Source organism: Trichomycterus rosablanca, chromosome 1, assembly GCF_030014385.1.
Source record: "Trichomycterus rosablanca isolate fTriRos1 chromosome 1, fTriRos1.hap1, whole genome shotgun sequence".
NCBI classification, from domain to species: Eukaryota; Metazoa; Chordata; class Actinopteri; order Siluriformes; family Trichomycteridae; genus Trichomycterus; species Trichomycterus rosablanca.
The window spans coordinates 64699786-64723455 of record NC_085988.1 but is presented as its reverse complement, the minus strand read 5'-3'; the positions used below and the strand labels follow the sequence as shown (position 1 = coordinate 64723455).

The window sequence follows — 23670 nt, the reverse complement described above, 5'->3', positions numbered from 1 at the left end:
TGGATGAAGGTGTTAAAAACATTTTTAATTTCATATCATTTGTAAATGAATAGATTCTAAGACATTTGAATTTCTAGTTGAACAGCCACATGTGGAATTTCTACACTGTCAGTCTAAATAAAACCATATATAATACAGATAGCTAAACAAGTTACAGACTGGGAGGACAAACTGAAAAAGAATCATGGTGTGGTACACGGTCAATCATTTTAGTAGCGTTTGCTCCAATGACAATATATACAAACTCAATTTAGAAGTAGTCTAAAAAGTAGTCAAAATGTAAATGAAAGTGTCGGTCCATATCACATGAGTTTCGGGCTGAATAAAATGGCAATGCCTCTGAATGTTGATAGTCTAAGCATAAACTTGACCTGTGCTTACTGATGACGGTTCCTGAGATCTGGTTTTTAATATAATGTGGTATCAAAGGTCATGGGCATTTCAGTATTGGTTTTTGGCTTTGCCCTTTATACAAATGTTTCTCTGAATTCACACTGGCAGAAGGCAACTTGGCAATTCCAGAACCTTAAATTTGTTTCTTTTGAGCCATTCAAACATGGAATTGGTTGTGTTAGGAATAAATGTCCTAATGCAATAACCCAAATGCACTTGAGCTTCAGGTCACAAATTGCTGGCAGACATTCAGGATATTCTGACGGAGAGCATAATTTATGGTTCCATCAATTATGACAAAGCAAAGCAACCACCAGATCATTACACAACCACCACCATGTTTGACTGCTGGTATGATGTTCTCATGATGGAATGCATAATTACCCTATGCCATATGTAACAGTACCCATGTCCTCCAAAAAGTTCCACATTTGACTCATCAGGCATGCTAAGTCTTGAGGGTCATCTAGATGTTTTTTGGCAAACATGAGATAAGCCTTTTGGTCAGCAATGGTTTGCACCCTGCATCTCTCCTTTGGATACCATTTTTGCCCTGTGTCTTTCTTTTCTGGTACATTATTGGTACATTTTAGTTTTTATTTTGGTTTTCTTTGTCTAACAATAAAGTAGTTTGATGATCTGAAACAAATGTGACAAATATGCAAAAATAGAAGACATTGGGGAAAAATGAGCTAAATACTTTTTCATAGTGCTGTACATATCCAGTTCGATCTTGCATGGCATCCTCTAAACAAGTGGTAATTTAAAGCTCACTTGAGTGTTTTTTTACATTGGAGATTTTATTCTGTCACTGGCAAAAAATACCAATGTTCCATGTACTTTTTAATGGGTGCAGCCAACTAACCAGATGTAGCAAGTTATAATTACTGTGGAATTAGGGGGCCATACCAAAGTTAAATAACGTAATAAAGCTTTCTACATGTCCAAAACGAATACAAATACAGTGGTGTTCAAAAAAATAGCAGTGATTTTAAAAAAGTGAATAAAGCACAAAATCATTATAATAACTTTTATTTCCATGAATGCAAATGCACTGAAAATACTACACTTTCAATTCTAAATCAAAACATTAACAACATTTAGCCAGTTTGTGTTAATCCTTTACAGAAAGTTAAGAAAAATGAATATTAGGCTGTTCAAAAAAATAGCAGTGCCAGCACTTTACTTTAAATTACTGAACTAATATTTAGTGGCATAACAATTGTTTCCGAGATCTGTGTTGCATGGAGTCGATCAACTTCTGGCACCTCTGAACAGGTATTCCAGTCCAGGATGATTAGACTACATTCCACAGTTCTGCAATTTTGGGTTTTGCCTCAAAAAAACGTGTTTCAGATATCAGCCCACAAGTTCTCTCTGGGATTGAAGTCAGGAGATTGTGCTGGTCACTCTATTACCTCAATCTTGTTTGTCTGTAACCAAGATGTTTTGGGTCATTGTCATGTTGAAACACCCATTTTAAAGACATTTCTTCTTCGACATAGGGCGACATAATCTCCTCAATTATTCTGATATATTTAAACTGATCCATGATCCCTCGTATGTGATAACTAGGCGTAACACCATGGTATGATAAACGTCCCCATATCATCATTTTGTACCACCATGCTTTACTGTCTTCACAGTGAACTTTGGCTCGAATTCAGTGCTCAGGGGTCGTCTGACATACTGTCTACGGCCACTAGACCCAAAAAGAACAATTTTGCTTTCACCAGTCCACAAAATGTTGAACCATTTCTCTTTGGACCAGTCAATGTGTTCCTTGGCAAATTTGAACCCATTCAGGTCATGTCTTTTTCTTAACAACGGGACTTTGCAAGGAGTTCTTGCTGGTAAATTGGCTTCACTTAATCATCTTCTGTACTCACTGGGAACTTCAGATGTTCCTTGATCTTTCTGGAGGTGATCATTGGCTAAACCTTTGCCATTCTGGCAAATCGAACAGTAGTTCCACACTTCCCTCTGCATCTTTCAGGTTTTGGTTTTCACCTCAAGGCATTTGAGATCATTTTAGCTGAGCAGCCTATCATTTGCTGCACTTCTCTGTATGTTTTTTCCCTCTACAATCAACTTTTTAATCAAAGTACGCTGTTCATCAGAACAATGTCTGGAACAACCCATTTTACCCAGTATTTCAAAAGGAAATGTGCTATGACCAACCTGTGCAACATTTGCCACCCTCCTACCTTAAATAAGGACCAAAACTGACACCCATTCTTCTGCAGAATGAATAACTTCACCAATTGAACTCCTCGCTGCTATTATTTTGAACAACCCCCTTTCAATCAATGCTTCAATTATTCAGAATGAGCGGCATGCATGTTCTAATTGTTGGGTTTTGTTTTCATTACTCTACTACACTTTCAAGTAAATTTTTTGATATGTAGAAATAGCATTTCTACTAAAAACAGTGATTTATCAGGTTAATGATGTTGGACTGCTATTTTTTTGAACACCACTGTATCTCCAATAACACCAGCTTTACTATATTAAACCAGTTTCACTAACGCAAAGAACTGAACTACAGTCTGTTCTGCAGTTTACTTTCAACTTGCCTGCCACTGAAAGCAGCTGTGCTGCAATGTAAGGCCTTGTATTGTTAGGCCTTTTTTACACTTAAACTCTGGGACACATCTGTGGTGCACCTCTGAGGCCTAAGATTCAATGCAGTAAACAATACTAAAAATTATAACGTTTGAGTGTTTCCCCCATTTTCCTTGCAGCAGACATGATTAAAAAATTCAACTGCACAATCGAGCCAGGATTCGGATGTGCTGATTACGTCCTCCACCAAACAAGCCCAGAACTGTAGTTAACTGTAGTTAATCTGCTATAGTAATTTGTACACCGTTATTGTACATTTAACATAAAAGTTTCTTGTCAAAAATAAGTTACAAAACATTTCATTTACAGTTAATAGAAATACATTTAACATAAAAAACCAACAGAAACTGAATGAAAAGTACAAAAACATTTCCACAAAAAGCCAATAGAGCTGACAATCAAGAACAGCTTCTCTGCTGTCGTCATAAGCTAGGAAAAAGAAATGCAAACAACAATGATTAGCTTCAGCTTCTTTAAAGATCTGAGTGTTAAATTTTATTAATGACTTATTTTAACATGTACTATTTTCTCTATTTAATAAGATTGGTTCTTATTTGGTGCATTGTGTTGGCTGAGCTTACCTATTACCATCATCTGGCTCAGGATTTGTGGGGCTGGACTCTGGATCCGGGTCTGAGGACTTGAGTTTGCCTTCTGTGGAGTAACAAGCAACACTCGGGTAAAATACTCGGATAGTATGTGCATACAAATTTCATCAGCATTTCTAAGTAAAGTTAATTAATCCAAATTAAACCATTTACACTGCTCACACAAATAAGAGAACACGTAAATCACTCATCGGATCTAGATTAATGAAAAATGAAAGTTGAAAATCTTTACTGATATGAACAGTGTAATTTGTTGAGAACAAAATGATGTCGGTCATTGGAAAGCAAAATTATCACCAACAAAATCATCCATTGATGCCTGGATTCTACATCACCCAGAAAATCTCAATAAAAACTTAAAATTACAGGCTGATCCAATTTGCGTGAATTTTACCACAGCAGCTCATGATGTGACTCAGTAGTGTGCATGGCCTCCACATGCCTGTATGCATTCCCAAAAACCTATGGGCATGCTCCTGATAAGATGGTTGGTGGTGTCCTGGGGGATCCTCTCTCAGACCTAGATCAGGGCATCAGTGAGCTCCTGGACAGTCTGTGGCACTACTCGCTGGTGTTGCATGCACTGATAAATAATGTTCCAGAGGTTCTCGATTGGATTCGGGTCTGGGGAACGTGAGGGCTAGTCATCCAGGAACTGCCTACACACATAAGGCCGGGCATTGTCCTGCAATAGAAGGAACCCTGGGCCCACTGCACCTTCTGACAAAGGCTACCAGGATTTCATCACGATACTTAACAGCAGTCATGGAGGTTTGTGCAACCCCTCAGGAATATGCCTCCCCAGGTCATCATGACCCACTGCCAGACTAGCCACGATGAATGATTCACCACTGCGTCTCCAGACTCTTTCATGTCTATCACATGTGCTTAGTGTAAACCTGCTCTCATCTCTGGCAACCGAGCTGCATGTGGCTTGGCTGTGAACACAGGTACCACTAGAGGATGTTGGGCCCTCATGGAGGCTGTTTCTGACAGCTTTTTTCATGTAATTGTTCCCGTCCTGGTATCTTCTTGCACTTTAGACTACTGAGAGACAAACCTTCTTGCGATGGGATGTATGGTTGTGCCATTCTGGAGGAACTGAAATACCTGTGCAGCCTTAATGGGCTACTGCCTCATGCTACCACCTTTGTTTGCTGCTGCTTAATTTAAACTTTCTGCTCTCGTTTTTATTAACCACTTTGTCCTGTTTAGGGTTGCGGCAAGTCCGGTTACACCGGAAAACACTTGTTGCAAGGTAGGAATGCCCTGGGCAGGGTACCAATCGATCGCAGGGCTTTGGTCATCCCCTCCTCAAACATATCCAAACCTGTCTGTGTAAGTGGCAAGCTGGTCGATAGCACAACCCGATTCAAAGGTAATTAATAAATAAACACAATACAAGAACATGTGTATACATACTTAATCTACTGTTTTCTTAACTAACTTTGATCTTTTTTTTTTTATTCCAATTTGTAATATGGCTTTGTACAAGACAAGTGGCAGAAAAACAGTACAAATACTAAAGTTTTTTTACACCCACACACTCACCTTGTAACCAGCGGATCTGAGTTGCTGGCCCGTAGCCTTGCTCATTCTTGGCAGCTATGCGGAAGATGACGGCGGGCCGTGCTGAACAGTCGATGTGTGCGTTACTCAGATGGTTGCCATTTACTGTACATGAGGTCTTGGTGCCACGATAGATTCGTATGAAGGTCAGATCACCTGGCTTCTCCACACTACTGCTCCGCGTCTTCTTCACTGCCAGGTACAAGGAATATTCCAGAATCTTACCTGATGGAGAGGTGGGCGGTTCCCATGTGATGTGTACTGAATCAGATGCCTGAATCATTAAGAACAGAGGGAGGAGGGCAATTAGTCACCGCCCAAAACTGACTGAAAAGATGAACAGTCAACTTGCCAGTCATATACGGAGCACAGGTGTTGAAATGGTCAGTAAACAACGGCAGTGGATTTAGAAAGTATTCAGACCCTTTGACTATTTGTTTGTTTGTTTTTGTTTTATTAGGATTTTAACGTCATATTTTACACTTTGGTTACATTCATGACAGGAACGGTAGTTACTCATTACACAAGGTTCATCACTTCACAAGGTTATATCAAACACAGTCTTGGACAATTTTAGTATCTCCAATTCACCTCACTTGCATGTCTTTGGACTGTGGGAGGAAACCGGAGCACCCGGAGGAAACCCACACAGACACGGTGAGAACATGCGAACTCCACACAGAAAGGACCCGGACCGCCCCACCTGGGGATCGAACCCAGGACCTTCTTGCTGTGAGGCGACAGTGCTACCCACTTAGCCACCGTGCCGCCCGCTTTGACTATTTGGACATTTCATTGTGGATTTGATTTTACCTATAGATCTACATTTAATAGCACATAATCACAAAGAGAAAACATGATTTCTCATGTTTTTTTATGTTTTCACTTCTGAAAAATCTGAAATTGTAATACTTCTAATTTTTTAGAAGTTCCTTTAGAAACAATTACAGCTGCAAGTTTTCTTGGCACACCTGGATTAGGGCAGTTTGTCCCATTCTTCATGGCATGTCCTTTTAAGCTCTGTCATACTGGATGGCCAGCGTTTCTGAACTGTTTCATCAAGTCTCTCCATAGGTTGTTTCAGGGCTTTGGCTGGGCCACTCAAGGACATTGCTCCAAAGCCATTCCAGTGTTGTTATGGCTTTATGTTAAAGTAATTGTCATGTTGAAAGGTGATCGCTTACCCTGCTCTGAGATTGATGTACTCTGGAGAAGTTGTTCCTGCATTTGTCTGCATTCATACATCCATTACTTTTTAGCAGCCTTACCTGATGGGAAGCACCCCACAGCATAATGCTGCTACCCCAATATTTCACAGTAGAAATGGTACTAGCCAGCTGTTGTGCAATGCCTGTTATTTGGCTTGTTATTCTGTTATTCATAGATGTTAACCAGTCACAAAATGCAAGTCCAAGTCATGAGTCTTTAGGCTTGAGTCTAAGTCAAGTCTCAAGTCAATATAATATACATATTTACATATATGCTAAATGTAGCGTATAAATAAACAACTAATACATAAGTTCATATCAAATAACACACATTACCTCTGTGTGCATATAATAAGTCCTTTTCCTTTTCTTTCTTTAAATCCCACACAGTTTCTTACAATTTTAGTCAAAAAACATGAACCTGTTAGTTACAGTAACTATATCAAGCCAGGGTAAGGAGTTTAGGGTAGAGAGATGGAAAAGAATTGTATTTTATATAGCTGGAATGGCGTCTAAGTGGCTGGTGTAAACCAAACAAACCCATCTTGGTGTGTTTTCAGATGCCTAGTGAAGTGTGATGTGGTCAGCCAAGGGTGTTTAGTTTCCCACATTATTTGCACGTTGCCACTCTTTTATTATATCCCAGGATTTATAACTTCCTGTCGCCTAAGGCTCCCACATACAGCCAAAGGCATGATACATTGGTTTGTTTACACTTGATGGCGTTCACCATGACCACACTCACACTAGCCGGATGTTGTGATGTGAGAAAAGGGGCCATATACAGTGTATCACAAAAGTGAGTACACCCCTCACATTTCTGCAGATATTTAAGTATATCTTTTCATGGGACAACACTGACAAAATGACACTTTGACACAATGAAAAGTAGTCTGTGTGCAGCTTATATAACAGTGTAAATTTATTCTTTCCTCAAAATAACTCAATATACAGCCATTAATGTCTAAACCACCGGCAACAAAAGTGAGTACACCCCTAAGAGACTACACCTCTAAATGTCCAAATTGAGCACTGCTTGTCATTTTCCCTCCAAAATGTCATGTGATTTGTTAGTGTTACTAGGTCTCAGGTGTGCATAGGGAGCAGGTGTGTTCAATTTAGTAGTACAGCTCTCACACTCTCTCATACTGGTCACTGAAAGTTCCAACATGGCACCTCATGGCAAAGAACTCTCTGAGGATCCTAAAAGACGAATTGTTGCGCTACATGAAGATGGCCAAGGCTACAAGAAGTTTGCCAACACCCTGAAACTGGGCTGCAGCACAGTGGCCAAGATCATCCAGCGTTTTAAAAGAGCAGGGTCCACTCAGAACAGACCTTGAGTTGGTCGTCCAAAGAAGCTGAGTGCACGTGCTCAGCGTCACATCCAACTGCTGTCTTTGAAAGATAGGCGCAGGAGTGCTGTCAGCATTGCTGCAGAGATTGAAGAGGTGGGGGGTCAGCCTGTCAGTGCTCAGACCATACGCCGCACACTACATCAAATTGGTCTGCATGGCTGTCACCCCAGAAGGAAGCCTCTTCTGAAGTCTCTACACAAGAAAGCCCGCAAACAGTTTGCTGAAGACATGTCAACAAAGGACATGGATTACTGGAACCATGTCCTATGGTCTGATGAGACCAAGATTAATTTGTTTGGTTCAGATGGTCTCAAGCATGTGTGGCGGCAATCAGGTGAGGAGTACAAAGATAAGTGTGTCATGCCTACAGTCAAGCATGGTGGTGGGAATGCCATGGTCTGGGGCTGCATGAGTGCAGCAGGTGTTGGGGAGTTACATTTCATTGAGGGACACATGAACTCCAATATGTACTGTGAAATACTGAAGCAGAGCATGATCCCCTCCCTCCGGAAACTGGGTCGCAGGGCAGTGTTCCAGCATGATAATGACCCCAAACACACCTCTAAGACGACCACTGCTTTATTGAAGAGGCTGAGGGTAAAGGTGATGGACTGGCCAAGCATGTCTCCAGACCTAAACCCAATAGAACATCTTTGGGGCATCCTCAAGCGGAAGGTGGAGGAGCGCAAAGTCTCGAATATCCGCCAGCTCCGTGATGTCGTCATGGAGGAGTGGAAAAGCATTCCAGTGGCAACCTGTGAAGCTCTGGTAAACTCCATGCCCAGGAGAGTTAAGGCAGTTCTGGGAAATAATGATGGCCACACAAAATATTGACACTTCAGGAACTTTCACTAAGGGGTGTACTCACTTTTGTTGCCGGTGGTTTAGACATTAATGGCTGTATATTGAGTTATTTTGAGGGAAGAATAAATTTACACTGTTATATAAGCTGCACACAGACTACTTTTCATTGTGTCAAAGTGTCATTTTGTCAGTGTTGTCCCATGAAAAGATATACTTAAATATCTGCAGAAATGTGAGGGGTGTACTCACTTTTGTGATACACTGTATATACACTGATCAGCCATAACATTAAAACCACCTCCTTGTTTTTACACTCATTGTCCATTTTATCAGCTTCACTTACTATATAGAAGCACTTTGTAGTTCTACAATTACTAGCTGTAGTCCATCTATTTCTCTGCATGCTTTGTTAGCCCCCTTTCATGCTGTTCTTCAATGGTCAGGACTCTCCCAGGACCACTACAGAGCAGGTATTGTTTAGGTGGTGATCATTCTCAGCACTGCAGTGACACTGTCATGATGGTGGTGTGTTAGTGTGTGTTGTGCTGGTATGAGTGGATAAGACACAGCAGAACTGATGGAGTTTCTAAACACCTCACTGTCACTGCTGGACTGAGAATAGTCCACCAATCAAAAATATCCAGCCAACAGCGCCCCGTGGGCAGCGTCCTGTGACCACTTATGAAGGTCTAGAAGATGACCAACTCAAACAGCAGCAATAGATGAGCGATCATCTCTGACTTTACATCTACAAGGTGGACCAACAGGACAGTGAGTGGACACGGTATTTAAAAACTCCAGCAGCGCTGCTGTGTCTGATCCACTCACACCAGCACAACACACACTAACACACCACCACCATGTCATTGTCACTGCAGTGCTGAGATCATTCACCACCAAAATAATACCTACTCTGTGGGGGTCCTGACCATTGAGGAACAGTGTGAAAGCAGACTAAAAAGTATGTAGAAAAATAGATGGACTACAGTCAGTAATTGTAGAACCATATACCATAAGTGCTTCTATATGGTAAGTGGAGCTGATAAAATGGACAGTAAGTGTATAAACAAGGAGGTGGTTTTAATGTTATGGCTGATCAGTGTACATTCTTTTTAGGGGCTTTCATATTGTATCTGTATCTGAAAGATTACAACATGCTCCCTTCAGTTTTTAATCTAACATTAGTAAACAGAAAGTAGCACCTTGGTTATCTTGACAGCAGAGGGAGCTCCAGGGAATCCAGGCTGGCAGGTCTTAAACTCACTGACTGGACTGAAGTCTCCCTGGCCACAGCTGTTTAGGCCGGCCAGCCTAAAGCGGTATGTTATACCAGATGCAAGCTCCTGCTTTTCCATGCCCTCGAAAATGTGAGGTTCGGGCATTTCCCACTAAAGACACAGACAGAAACAAAAACAGTGTGTTAAGAATGGAAACAAAAAGAATTCTTGAATTTCTAATGTGTGACACAGACTGACCTGTTCGTCAACAGAGATTTGTTTGGTCATGGAGGACTTAGTGATGCCATCTTCAAAGTGTAGATAGTAGTGTGTGACCTCACAGGAAAGTGTTTTAAATATGCCAACATCAAACCATGCAGATACTTCGATCTCACTCTGCAAAGAATTAAAATTATTGAAATACTTCAACTTACAGTGAATTATACATAAAGAGCACAATAGAATAAAATACCTGTGCAGAGTGGGGCAGATCTGTGGATTAAACAAAGTGCATTTGTAATCAGAAATACATTACTTAAAGACTTATATAATCAGTCTGTAGGTTTTTCAGAAATGTTGAAAAATCTTTTACCTTCTTGTTTTTTAGTTCTAGTACCATTTTGCTCTGGTCTCAGGGCATCACAGTCACTCCGGCCACTGTCTGTCAGTATTAAGTAATACCATAGAGCAAAGATTCTTAAGTGACTCAACAAAGTAAAAATAAAAATCACAAATGAAACTAATGCACATTATAAAGAGAGTCTTACCAGATTCTGCTGTGTTTACAGAAGCTGTGAATTCCAAATCTGCTTTGCCCCTCTTATCGGTGGAGCAGAAACCTGTCCTGGCTTCACCCCTAGACCTCTCCTGTGGGTCACAAAGACATCCAATTTATTACTTTAACCAATACCCTCACATTCCCTCTCTAACAATGACAATTTGTTATTGTATATTTCACATCAGTCTACAGTTTTTAACCCAAATACTGCTTTCGCATCAGTTCTCTTTAGTACAGCAAACACCAGAGATTCTGGTTACAAAAAAAGCATGGTAAAAAGCTTTACCATGTAAAATAAATGTTTGGATGATGTGGTATCTAAGGTATCAGAGAAAAGAAAATACAAGGCATAAAACAATAGTATTAGTAGTAAAAAAACAGTAAAAAGGCAAATGTAACCAGAAAGCATTACTGATCACATGAATACTTGCAAAATAACAGTGCAGTTCTGGAAAAATACATTACACGTCTGACTGGTTACTCATCAGGCACAGTAGGTTGTAGAACTTTTGCTGTCTGGTGAAGGCACCAATACAAGCAGTGGAGTTACATATGGCTCTGTGTAAGAATCACATGCATGAGAGGGGGTGGGTGCTAGGGTGCGGCCCTCCTGGGCCAGTGTAGGTGTGGGGCAAGTGGCAGAAAAATTGTAATAGGGAAATTAAAGGACTAAATTGGCCGGGGGGGGATTATTAATATTAATATTAATAATAATAATAATAATAATAACACATTTCAGGTGCTTTCAGTCACATTTTCATTAATTAGCTCAATGGGACAGTGGTAGCCTAGTGGGTAGAGCTTTGGGCCATCAACTATAGGTTGAGAGTTTGAATCCTGGCCACTGTTGGGTCCTTGAGCAAGATCCTTAACCCTTTCTGCTCCAGAGGCGCCGTACAATGGCTGACCCTGTGCTCTGACCCCAGCTTCCAAACAAGCTGGGATATGTGAAGAAAGCATTTCATTGTACTGTACGTCTGTATATGTATATATGACAAATAAAGGCATTCTTCATTCTTTTTCATCAAATTTATTGAATTCAGTAGTGAGAGGAATGGCCCGAGAGAGGCTTTACAGCCAGACAGTACTGATTTTTTTTAAAAATTCATTATTGTTTTAACCTATCCTATTACTGTTCTGTTATACAAAATGTGTGATGGTCTAGAGAGCTCTGACCTGTAGTGTTAAGTTCCTTTGGTCCTCATTTCCACATTGTCGAGACACTTCAGACTCTAGAGAAGAAACATTCATTAATATGACTATTGTTAGTAATGCCTTAAAAAATGCCCAGATATTTTAAAACCATAGTTAAGCGATACTAAAAATGCAAACCTTTATGGACATGATCCTGTGGATTCTCATCTCCCTGTGTGATACTGAATGGTAAGGTTGGGATTGCTGGTGAATCACATGAGGATGGGGCTGTCCGTGGAGTAACATATTGCAACTGAAGCAGATAGCAATCAGCTGTAGGTAAAGGCCGCCAGGCTACGTGCAGCATATCGATCGTGGACTTCACCAATCCAACTGCAGCTGGTGTGGGCGGTTTCTCTGCACATGAAGCAAAAAAAAACAACCCAAAGAAACAGGTTAGCTCTGAACATGACACTTTTAATAATTGATCTGCCAATGCTTGTGACACAACTACAGCACTAGAAGAATGTGAAACTTCGGTGAGTCTGTCTTATTAAACAAAGACCACTGATCTGGGTGGGTAAGGCTGGCAGCTGCTTTCCCCAACACATAAAGTTAGCTACCACATTTTATTTTACAATTTTGGTGAGGCTGCTAACTGCCCTCATCTATACCAAGAAGATATTACAAGAACTACAGTGAATGGTTGGCATTAGCTTCTGTTCATTTTAACAGGGTTTGTTCAGCAGCACAGTCAGGAAGACTTGTGGTTCATATTCCCCAAAATATAAAAATTTTATATCTTATACCCATTGTCTTTTTGGTGCAATGAAACAATCACCTCTATCAGCTTTTGTAACAGTTCCTTAGTTTTTTACCATGAGTGCTGTTAACACATCTAAAACAGCTTATTGCAGGAGGGAAAGGTATAAAATTCCTCTTTAACATTGTGGAAATCTTACTTGCAGCTACAGAAACATCTGATAGAGGTGATTGCTGCTAAGGGAGGATGTAAAGTTATCAAGTTAAAAGTTTCACTATTTTCAATATTAGACTCACAGTTTGCTGACATTACTGCACTAATTATACAAAGACTTCTGCATGCTTCCTGCCCATTTAGGCTTTTATCTCTTTTCAATACGTTAAATAAAGCTAATAAGTAGTGACTGTGCATTAAAATGTGCAGATTCTTGTACAGAATGTGTTAAGTCTCACAATTATAGACTCAGGTTTTATGAAATTCTTCTGATGAATTCACCTGTTTCTAGGTAGCACAAGTCTTTGAAGCACACTTGGTAGTTCCAGCTCTTTCTAAAGCCATCGCGTCCACTCCAGATATAAAGACGTGAGCCAACGACTGCAGCGCAATGACCAGACCTAGCCTTTGGCCAATGACTACTGCCCTCCTCTTCTCCTACTGAGTCCGACTGCTCCTGCTGGCCCTCAGGATTTAGACTATGCCAAGTCATTGTGTCTAAATTACAGTGAGAGAGTATAGTAAATTTAAGAGTATACATATAGAAAGCATAAAATCCTCCAAAACACTGAAAAAACGGGCTTTCATTATAACTCTGGTTCCAGAAAAGTTAGGACATTTTATAACATGCAATAAAAATAAAAACCTGTAATTTATTTCATCTTATAAACCTTTATTTAAAAGTACAAAAAGATTTCCAATGTTTACACAGACCAACATAATTATTTGTAAATATAAACACATTCTGATGCCTGCAACATACTCAATAAAAGTTGGGACAAGCAAAATAAAAGTAAAACGTTCATAAAATATTTAAACACAGTTTGAAAACATTTAATATAGTTGATTAGTGTAAGCATTGGAAATTATTTATTTGTACTTTTGTCAGTTAAATAAAGATTCAAGAGAATGAACAAATCACAGATTCTTGTTTTTTAATGCATTTAACGAAATGTCCCAAGTTTTGTGTTTGTATTTATATCCATTCCCATGAGCACTGTTTATCGTATTTTGTAAAAATCTGGCTGTATTTGCTTTAAAAATGTCTTTATCATTAAATATCCCAAACCTTGTATTTCAATACTAAACAGTAAAGACAGGCATTTTGGTCATTTTGACAGATGGTATAATGAGCAGAGGAAGCAAGTGCAAAAGTGCATTTAAGTCCCCTATCTTTTCAACTGTCCTAATTTGAATAAATGCAATTTTGTCTGTGCACTCTGGTGACCTTTGCAGCTGCACAACACCCTCGCTGTCTGATGAGGGCTGTAGCTAGCATATGCCAGTGGCAGATTTTTATACAGAGAGCCTCAGCATCTCCAGAGGATCACATTTTTTTTTGTCCTTCACCTCTCTCATACACAAATTTCTGTTGCAGCTGCAGAAAAGAGAAACCCTGTCCTATATTTCCTGTCTTATACCCAGGCAAACGTGCTTGAGCACCATGTCAGTATGGTAGCACAGCTTATTCTTGGAACTCAGGAGCTTGAACTCTCTCTGCAGTGGTGGGCCAGCTTATTACACTTCTGCACCACCCAAGCACCCTGACTTTGCACTTATAAATAGAAACATGCACTTGATTTTGAATGACATATAATGTATGGCTGAATGTATGTGGACCCCTGACTATAAACTTGTTAATACTGACCACTGACTCAGATCTGAAATTGCACAAATGGCCTTAAGGGTGCATGGAAATATGGAGAATAATAAATATATAATAAATGTGGGGGGAATGCTAAATATAACACTTATTTAGCAATTGGCACACTATCTTTAACAGCAACAAAAGCAATGAAGCATTTAATATTGTCACATGTTAAAACAATGCAATGTTCATACAGAAAATTTTAGTAAGAAAGGAAGCCAAAACTCGTGTGTAGTACATAAGTGTGTAGTACATACCCAAGTTTAGCACGGACATGGAGTTAGTACAGACCCATTCTGGCCCTGAACTCTTTAGTATGCCAGCTGTTTCCTCAGCAGGCACCCAGCCACCAAACACATACATCCTACAAACAGGGAAGAAGAGGCAGTCATTGCATAATACATGCTCAAAACATTACCAGTTACAAAGTTACATTTACCAGTAATGTACAGGCTGTGTGTTTTTACCTGTGCAGAAAACACACAGTAATTTAACAGACAGCACCCTTATACACATTATAGTCCTGTTACACACATGATGTATACTAAATTCAATTCCTTTTTTATTTTGATCAACTGCGTTATACTGGTCAGGGTCATGGCAGGTCCGGTTGCACCACAAAGCACTGAGCGCAAGGCAGGATACTCTGGACATGGTGCCAATTCCCCCTCAAAATTAGCCAATCATGTCTGTGTAGACGAGTTTTGAACCCGAATCTCAGCGGTGGTGGGCTAGCATAGTAGACCCACCCGAGCACATAATAATAAATTCCATTTAAAAAAATCTGTGTTTTTTAAGTTTAACAGTTGCATATTCTTTCTACTTACTGCTGCATTATAAAGCAATTCACTAGTGATTTATTCAGAAATCATTCTTCATTACATTTTTGGAATTAGATTAGTAGGCTAGGAATTAGTTGTATTTACTGAAGTGTATTAATTGGTTGTTACCAGAGTAGTGATTTTTAATGCCATCTGATACTGCTATACTGACATTTTTGTATTTTTATGTAATTCTATGTAACAGAAGAGCTCATTTTACTGATAAGACTATTGGACCATTTAACCCATATAAAATAAGCCGTAGAACCCCAGGTTACAAATACGCTATATGGACAAAAGTATTAGGACACTTCTCTTAATCACTGAATTCAAGTGTTTCATTTAATCCCTTTGCTACAGGTGTATAAAATCAATCACCTAGCCATGCAGTTTGCCATTACAAACATTTGTGAAAGAATGGGTCATTCTAAAGAGCTTAACGAATTCAAACGTTGTACTGTTACAGGATGCCATCAGGTCTCTATATTCTTAATTAATATTTAAAATCACTACCTTAAGTAGGTGTCCAACCTGCTAAAGAATGGTTTGTTTTTGTGCATGCGAGTCAGCCCAGAAATTTCCTGTAACTGTATTTGTTCTCAGTTATTTTGAGCATTAGTCTTCCTAACATTAGGTAGGGTGCATTCAAACATAACCACTACCTGACAAACTGACTGTGAAATGACATGAAAATGCAAAAAGTAAAAAACACTTAAGGCACAGCAATCTATAGTGGGCATAAATGTGTCAGTAAAGGACAAGTATACTGGGAATAAATCTGAGAGGATTTTACTTACTGGTTTCTGATCACACTGGAAGAGTGCTGACTTCTGGGTAGTGGCCTGGGTCCGGTGGTTAGAGGTGTAGACCAAGTCATAGTCTCTGAAAGTAAAAATAAAATTGTTGGAAGGTTAAAATTTATTGTCACCTTAATCATTTTTATCAATTTAAGGAATGTTATCCAACCCCCTTTTACCCTACTAAACACTTTGAATGATTTACTATTAGCTTTTAATTTAACAAAATCGATCCCAATCTTCTTTAAAGATCAGCATTACATAAAAAATACTGTTCATGTTTTTTAGACATAAACTGTCCATTTTGACCTCCACAAAACTTCCTATTTCGTGTATTTTATAAAGCCACCCAGACAATGGCTTGCTTTTGTATTTTAAACAATTGTCCTGTTGTTTAACCCACTTTTACCCCAGCATCAGCTAGATGACAAATGATTGTAGATTCTTTATAAACACTTTTAACAGAGATTGGAATTCGTCCTTCCCTTTATAATAGCAAGTCCAAACAAGACAAATCAACCCCAAAACACCTCAGATATTCCCTCCACCATACACATCAGCAGGGACTATTTTTTTTCCCATGTAACAATCCCCTTTGGTACATCCTGCTGCCAAAATGTTCCAAGATCATCCAAGATCCTTCTCACTCAAACTTCACAATTATTACCAGAATAATGGGCATTATGACATGTAGCATTTCATAGACCCATGCGCTATTTAATACCTTAATTATTAATATATAGTATAGTCTGATTGGGTTTTCATTTAATTTGTGTATTATTTAAGCTTTCACATGTTGATGAATGACCAAGGAATTTTGGACACTGTCTCACTTTATATTTCCTTATATTTATAACCTAGCTTTGGAGGTCCTTAACTTTTACATAAATTAAAAAGTAGAAAATAAGCAGAAATTTGCTTTTTATTATGTAGTTTACTAACACATTGAGCATGTAATTAATTCTAAAAACTAAAAAGATCACTTGCCTGTCATGTGTTTAACACAACTCAAATCTTCTAACATGAATTTCATTTCCCTGTTTTTTAAGAATATGAAATACCTGGTCATGATCTGACCTACCTCTAGATCCAAAGCAAGCCTTTTAAAAGAAAAATAAAACAGATTTTATGTTAGATTTTAAATGCTCATTTTAAAAGCTTACCAATATCTAGCTGCCAAAGGTCTGCTAGTCTCTGTCCAGACATACCCCCAAAAATGTAAAGCTTCGGGGAGCTGCTGCTCTTTCCGCAGAATGCCACACATGTGTGTGACTCTCTGGGTGAGGGACCAGCACCTTTAGTTTCAGGAATGCTCCAACCTTTTACTCCTGACTGTGTCTGCAGCTCCAGCTCATAGAAATCATCCAAGTATCTGCAGTGTCACATATAAATAAGCAAATGACTGAGGACACAAGAAAACCGTCAAGCAACTACACAAACCTTATTCTTCAAATACTCCAAAACAGTGCTCACCGTGGCACATTGCCATTTGGGTCCTCACTATCATTGGCCAGTCCTCCAAACAGATAACACTTATTGCCAAGGAGTGTAAAGCTGTGCCCTAGCCGGGGGCAAGGCGGTGAACCATTCCTTGGCGGCCTGGGCTTCAGCTTCTTCCAGAGCCAACGACTGGCCTAAAATAATTCATTAGACAGCAGCTCTTTCATTAGACACTTATTCCTTCAGCAAGAGCATCATCTTGAATAAAGTTGCAGTGAGTCCAGCAGCACTCAGAAACACTGGGTGCAAGATGGTAATACAGACTGGACAGGACAATAATCTATTACACCATGCATTTACTCATTTATATATTTATACCCAGGTTCACAGAACACTGGTGCACATGGAACAAATACAGCCACTTTGCAATGCTTCAGTCATGCTTCCAAGTCATGCTTCCAAAACACATACAAACATATTGCTGTCTGAGCTTGAATTACCAAATGCTTTTCAAATGGTTTTTAAAAAATGACTGACAGGCAAGCTGCTTCTATGATTTTATTTCCCTGTTTACAAAGCCTGAAGCAGCAACATAAGTCTATATGAGCAAGTATTTAATTGAAAGCTGTTGTGTCCTTTCCAAAAACACTAACCCTACCTTTCCCAAGTAAAGAGACACATCCTAACCTGCAGCTCATAGAGGCTGTTGCAGTATTGCCCAAACTCCACCATTCCCCCAAACACCAAGATTCGTGTGCCATCACAGACCAAACCATGTGCAGCACATCCAGGGGGGATGTCCCCTCTCACAGCTGGAAGGAACCACTGTCTGGAAACTAAGCAGAGAGCAGAATAGGCGGTTAGGTAAGTGTAAGTGCAATAAAACATACAGAAAGTATCTCCCAATGCAGACAAAAAGTTGGATGGTCAATCAACTTCATAAGCATTTACAGCACAAAATGTTAGTTAATGGATTTAACCATGTCTCAACCATATAATTTACACAATTCTTTATTTCTGTGTTTAAGAAAAATCATTTTTAAATTAGCATAATAAAGATGTAAAATACAATAATGCATTACCATATGCGTGCAGCATGCATTTTGATCAACTGCCCAGTTTCCACTAAAAAGAAATTTCCCACAACACAATGCTACCACCACCATGCTTTATAAGAGATATGGTGTGTTTTGGTTTTCGATAGAGGCTCCCTGCCAGACCTGTGTAAAGCCTGTGTGGTTGTTGTCACAGGCATAGACAAACAAATCTCAGCCACAAAAGAAATACTTTTGAAGTCAGATAGTGAACATTTAGCTGGGTGGAAGGTGATTGGTTGGCCTTGAACAAGCACATTTGTTAATTACATTTTAATTATTTTTAGAATGTTTGAATGTTATTTTCACTGTAACATTGAGGACAATGATCTGTAAAATACACCTGGACAAAGATTTACACGTAATAAAAGTTCTAAATTTTGACAGGATGTGATTATTTATTATAGGCATTGCATACTGGTGCTGTATGTAGTATACAATATGTACTGATGCTGAATGTAGTTTGTACACAGGCGCCATATATAGTATACAGCATTTATATGTGATGTTTGTTTGTTTATTAGGATTTTAACGTCATGTTTTACACTTTGGTTACATTCATGACAGGAACGGTAGTTACTCATTACACAAGGTTCATCAGTTCACAAGGTCATATCAAACACAGTCATGGACAATTCAGTGTCTCCAAACCACCTCACTTGCATGTCTTTGGACTGTGGGAGGAAACCGGAGCACCCGCAAGAACGGGGAGAACATGCAAACTCCACACAGAAAGGACCCGAACCGCCCCACCTGGGGATCAAACCCAGGAGCTTCTTGCTGTGAGGCGACAGTGCTACCCACTTAGCCACAGTGCCACCCTATAGGTGATGGTTGTGGTATACAGACAGTACTAGTGATGTATGTAATATACAGTATTTACTTGCATATACAGTGTATCACAAAAGTGAGTACACCCCTCACATTTCTGCAGATATTTAAGTATATCTTTTCATGGGACAACACTGACAAAATGACACTTTGACACAATGAAAAGTAGTCTGTGTGCAGCTTATATAACAGTGTAAATTTATTCTTCCCTCAAAATAACTCAATATACAGCCATTAATGTCTAAACCACCGGCAACAAAAGTGAGTACACCCCTTAGTGAAAGTTCCTGAAGTGTCAATATTTTGTGTGGCCACCATTATTTCCCAGAACTGCCTTAACTCTCCTGGGCATGGAGTTTACCAGAGCTTCACAGGTTGCCACTGGAATGCTTTTCCACTCCTCCATGACGACATCACGGAGCTGGCGGATATTCGAGACTTTGCGCTCCTCCACCTTCCGCTTGAGGATGCCCCAAAGATGTTCTATTGGGTTTAGGTCTGGAGACATGCTTGGCCAGTCCATCACCTTTACCCTCAGCCTCTTCAATAAAGCAGTGGTCGTCTTAGAGGTGTGTTTGGGGTCATTATCATGCTGGAACACTGCCCTGCGACCCAGTTTCCGGAGGGAGGGGATCATGCTCTGCTTCAGTATTTCACAGTACATATTGGAGTTCATGTGTCCCTCAATGAAATGTAACTCCCCAACACCTGCTGCACTCATGCAGCCCCAGACCATGGCATTCCCACCACCATGCTTGACTGTAGGCATGACACACTTATCTTTGTACTCCTCACCTGATTGCCGCCACACATGCTTGAGACCATCTGAACCAAACAAATTAATCTTGGTCTCATCAGACCATAGGACATGGTTCCAGTAATCCATGTCCTTTGTTGACATGTCTTCAGCAAACTGTTTGCAGGCTTTCTTGTGTAGAGACTTCAGAAGAGGCTTCCTTCTGGGGTGACAGCCATGCAGACCAATTTGATGTAGTGTGCGGCGTATGGTCTGAGCACTGACAGGCTGACCCCCCACCTTTTCAATCTCTGCAGCAATGCTGACAGCACTCCTGCGCCTATCTTTCAAAGACAGCAGTTGGATGTGACGCTGAGCACGTGCACTCAGCTTCTTTGGACGACCAACGCGAGGTCTGTTCTGAGTGGACCCTGCTCTTTTAAAACGCTGGATGATCTTGGCCACTGTGCTGCAGCTCAGTTTCAGGGTGTTGGCAATCTTCTTGTAGCCTTGGCCATCTTCATGTAGCACAACAATTCGTCTTTTAAGATCCTTAGAGAGTTCTTTGCCATGAGGTGCCATGTTGGACCTTTCAGTGACCAGTATGAGAGAGTGTGAGAGCTGTACTACTAAATTGAACACACCTGCTCCCTATGCACACCTGAGACCTAGTAACACTAACAAATCACATGACATTTTGGAGGGAAAATGACAAGCAGTGCTCAATTTGGACATTTAGGGGTGTAGTCTCTTAGGGGTGTACTCACTTTTGTTGCCGGTGGTTTAGACATTAATGGCTGTATATTGAGTTATTTTGAGGGAAGAATAAATTTACACTGTTATATAAGCTGCACACAGACTACTTTTCATTGTGTCAAAGTGTCATTTTGTCAGTGTTGTCCCATGAAAAGATATACTTAAATATCTGCAGAAATGTGAGGGGTGTACTCACTTTTGTGATACACTGTATGGCCAATTACAGCCGATGTTACTAAATGTAATATACAGTATATACAAAGGTTAAGTGGCATACAGTATATTCTGACATTGTAAGTAGTACATAATGTATATACAGTGGGGCCAAAAAGTATTTAGTCAGCCACTGATTGTGCAAGTTCTCCTACTTGGAAAGATGAGAGAGGTCTGTAATTTTCATCATAGGTACACTTCAACTATGAGAGACAAAATGAGAAAAAAAAATCCAGATAATCACATAAGAATTTATTTGTAAATTATGGTGGAAAATAAGTATTTGGTCACCCACAAACAAGCAAGATTTCTGGCTCTCACAGACCTGTAACTTCTTTTTTAAGAAGCTCTTCTGTCCTCCACTCGTTACCTGTATTAATGGCACCTGTTTGACCTCGTTATCTGTATAAAAGACACCTGTCCACAGCCTCAAACAGTCAGACTCCAAACTCAACCATGGCCAAGACCAAAGAGCTGTCGAAGGACACCAGGAAGAAAATTGTAGACCTGCACCAGGCTGGGAAGAGTAAATCTACAATAGGCAAGCAGGTTGGTGTGAATAAATCAACTGTGGGACCATTGATAATCTCCTTCAATCTGGGATCTCATCCCGTGGGGTCAAAATGATCATGAGAACGGTGAGCAAAAATCCCAGAACTACACGGAGGGACCTGATGAATGACCTGCAGAGAGCTGGGGCCAAAGTAACAAGGCTACCATCAGTATACACACTACGCCGTGAGGGACTCAAATCCTGCAGTGCCAGGCGTGTCCCGCTGCTTAAGCCAGTACATGTCCAGGCCAGTCTGAAGTTTGCCAGAGAGCATATGGATGATCCAGAAGAGGATTGGGAGAATATCATGTGGTCAGATGAAACCAAAATGCAACTTTTTGGTAAAAACTCAACTCGTCGTGTTTGGAGGAAGAAGAATGCTGAGTTGCATCCCAAGAACACCATACCTACTGTGAAGCATGGGGGTGGAAACATCATGCTTTGGGGCTGTTTTTCTGCAAAGGGGACAGGACGACTGAGCCGTGTTAAGGGAAGAATGAACGGGGCCATGTATCGTGAGATTTTAAGCCAAAACCTCCTTCCATCAGTGAGAGCATTGAAGATGGAACGTGGCTGGGTCTTCCAGCATGACAATGATCCCAAACACACCGCTCGGGCAACGAAGGAGTGGCTCCATAAAAAGCATTTCAAGGTCCTGGAGTGGCCTAACCAGTCTCCAGACCTCAACCCCATAGAAAATTTGTGGAGTCCGTGTTGCCCAGCGACAGCCCCAAAACATCACTGCTCTAGAGGAGATCTGCATGGAGGAATGGGCCAAAATACCAGCTACAGTGTGTGCAAACCTGGTGAAGACTTACAGGAAACGTTTGACCTCTGTCATTGCCAACAAAGGTTATGTTACAAAGTATTGAGTTGAACTTTTGTTATTGACCAAATATTATTTTCCACCATAATTTACAAATAAATTCTTTAAAAATCCTACAATGTGATTTCCTGGATTTTTTTTCTAATTTTGTCTCTCTAGTTGAAGTGTACCTATGATGAAAATTACAGACCTCTCTCATCTTTCTAAGTAGGAGAACTTGCACAATCAGTGGCTGACTAAATACTTTTTGGCCCCACTGTACAGTAGGTACTGTGTGTGGTATACAATACATAGTAATGTTTGTGGTATACAGTATATACTAGTGCTAAATGTGGTATGCAGTATACTAGTGCTAAATGTGGCATACAGTATATATGGTTGCTGTATGTGGATTACAGTACATACTGGTGATGTATATAGTACACAATGTATATGGTACTGTACGTGGTACACAATATGTACTGACGGTGTACGTAGTATGCAGTATGTACTCGTGCTGAGTGTGGTACAGTATACAGATTACACTGGGGTTGAATGTGGTATACAGTACATACTGTAGTATGTGGTGGATGTAGTACACAATGCATATGGATACTGGGCTGTGATATACAGTATCTACTGATGCTGCATATCTAATATACTGTTGTTGTAGATAATATAAGAAAAATTCTTGTGCTTTAAAACTTGCTATGTTATTATACTGGAAATAGCCATTATAAGATGGATAAATTATGATAATAAAAGGTGCCAAATACAGTGTATACTTAATGTATTCTAGTAAAGTACCGTATTGTCTCATGTGGTGTATATTACCAGTGAACTACGTAATATTAATATTAGTTAAAACAATATACCCACGTTTAGTAGGTTATACGGTTCTAAATGTAGCATGCAGGATACGCCAGTAAGCAGCCTATGCCATGAAGCTACAAGAGGACGTTACCAGAATACATATATTGTAAACCTCGGTGGAAACTTTTAATTGTACAGAACATTGTAAGATTAAGTTAACCGACAATCATTTTACCAGTAAATGTGTTTTAATTGTTTATTTATAAACAAGAACAGCTTGTTTATCCAGCTAGCAAACTAGAGTGAACTAACTTAGCATCTCGGCTACCGTACCTGTATTGTAAACATGCAGATTATTCGCTATACCCTCGTTTCCACCGCCAAACACGACTATTAACTCCCGTATAGCCACCGCTCGGTGCCCATGTCTGGCCCGGGGAACTGGACCAGTAAAACTCTGTACTTGTTTCCACAAAGGAGCCTCGTTTACCAT

General features: G+C 39.9%; 1 protein-coding gene across 1 annotated transcript; it reads right to left on the bottom strand.

Annotated features, from left to right (window-relative positions):
* Positions 1 to 4: 4 nt before the first annotated feature.
* hcfc2 (host cell factor C2) lies at positions 5 to 23670 on the bottom strand. The gene is made up of 17 exons (XM_062995006.1): positions 23511 to 23670; positions 18064 to 18212; positions 17410 to 17570; positions 17100 to 17308; positions 15937 to 16021; positions 14576 to 14682; positions 12953 to 13168; positions 11893 to 12111; positions 11737 to 11792; positions 10550 to 10649; positions 10375 to 10443; positions 10255 to 10274; positions 10041 to 10178; positions 9768 to 9953; positions 5178 to 5469; positions 3600 to 3672; positions 5 to 3447 (listed from the first exon to the last, which is right to left on the bottom strand). The coding sequence occupies exons 1-17, from the start codon at positions 23668 to 23670 to the stop codon at positions 3441 to 3443; spliced, it is 2247 nt and encodes a 748-aa protein (XP_062851076.1). The 3' UTR covers positions 5 to 3440.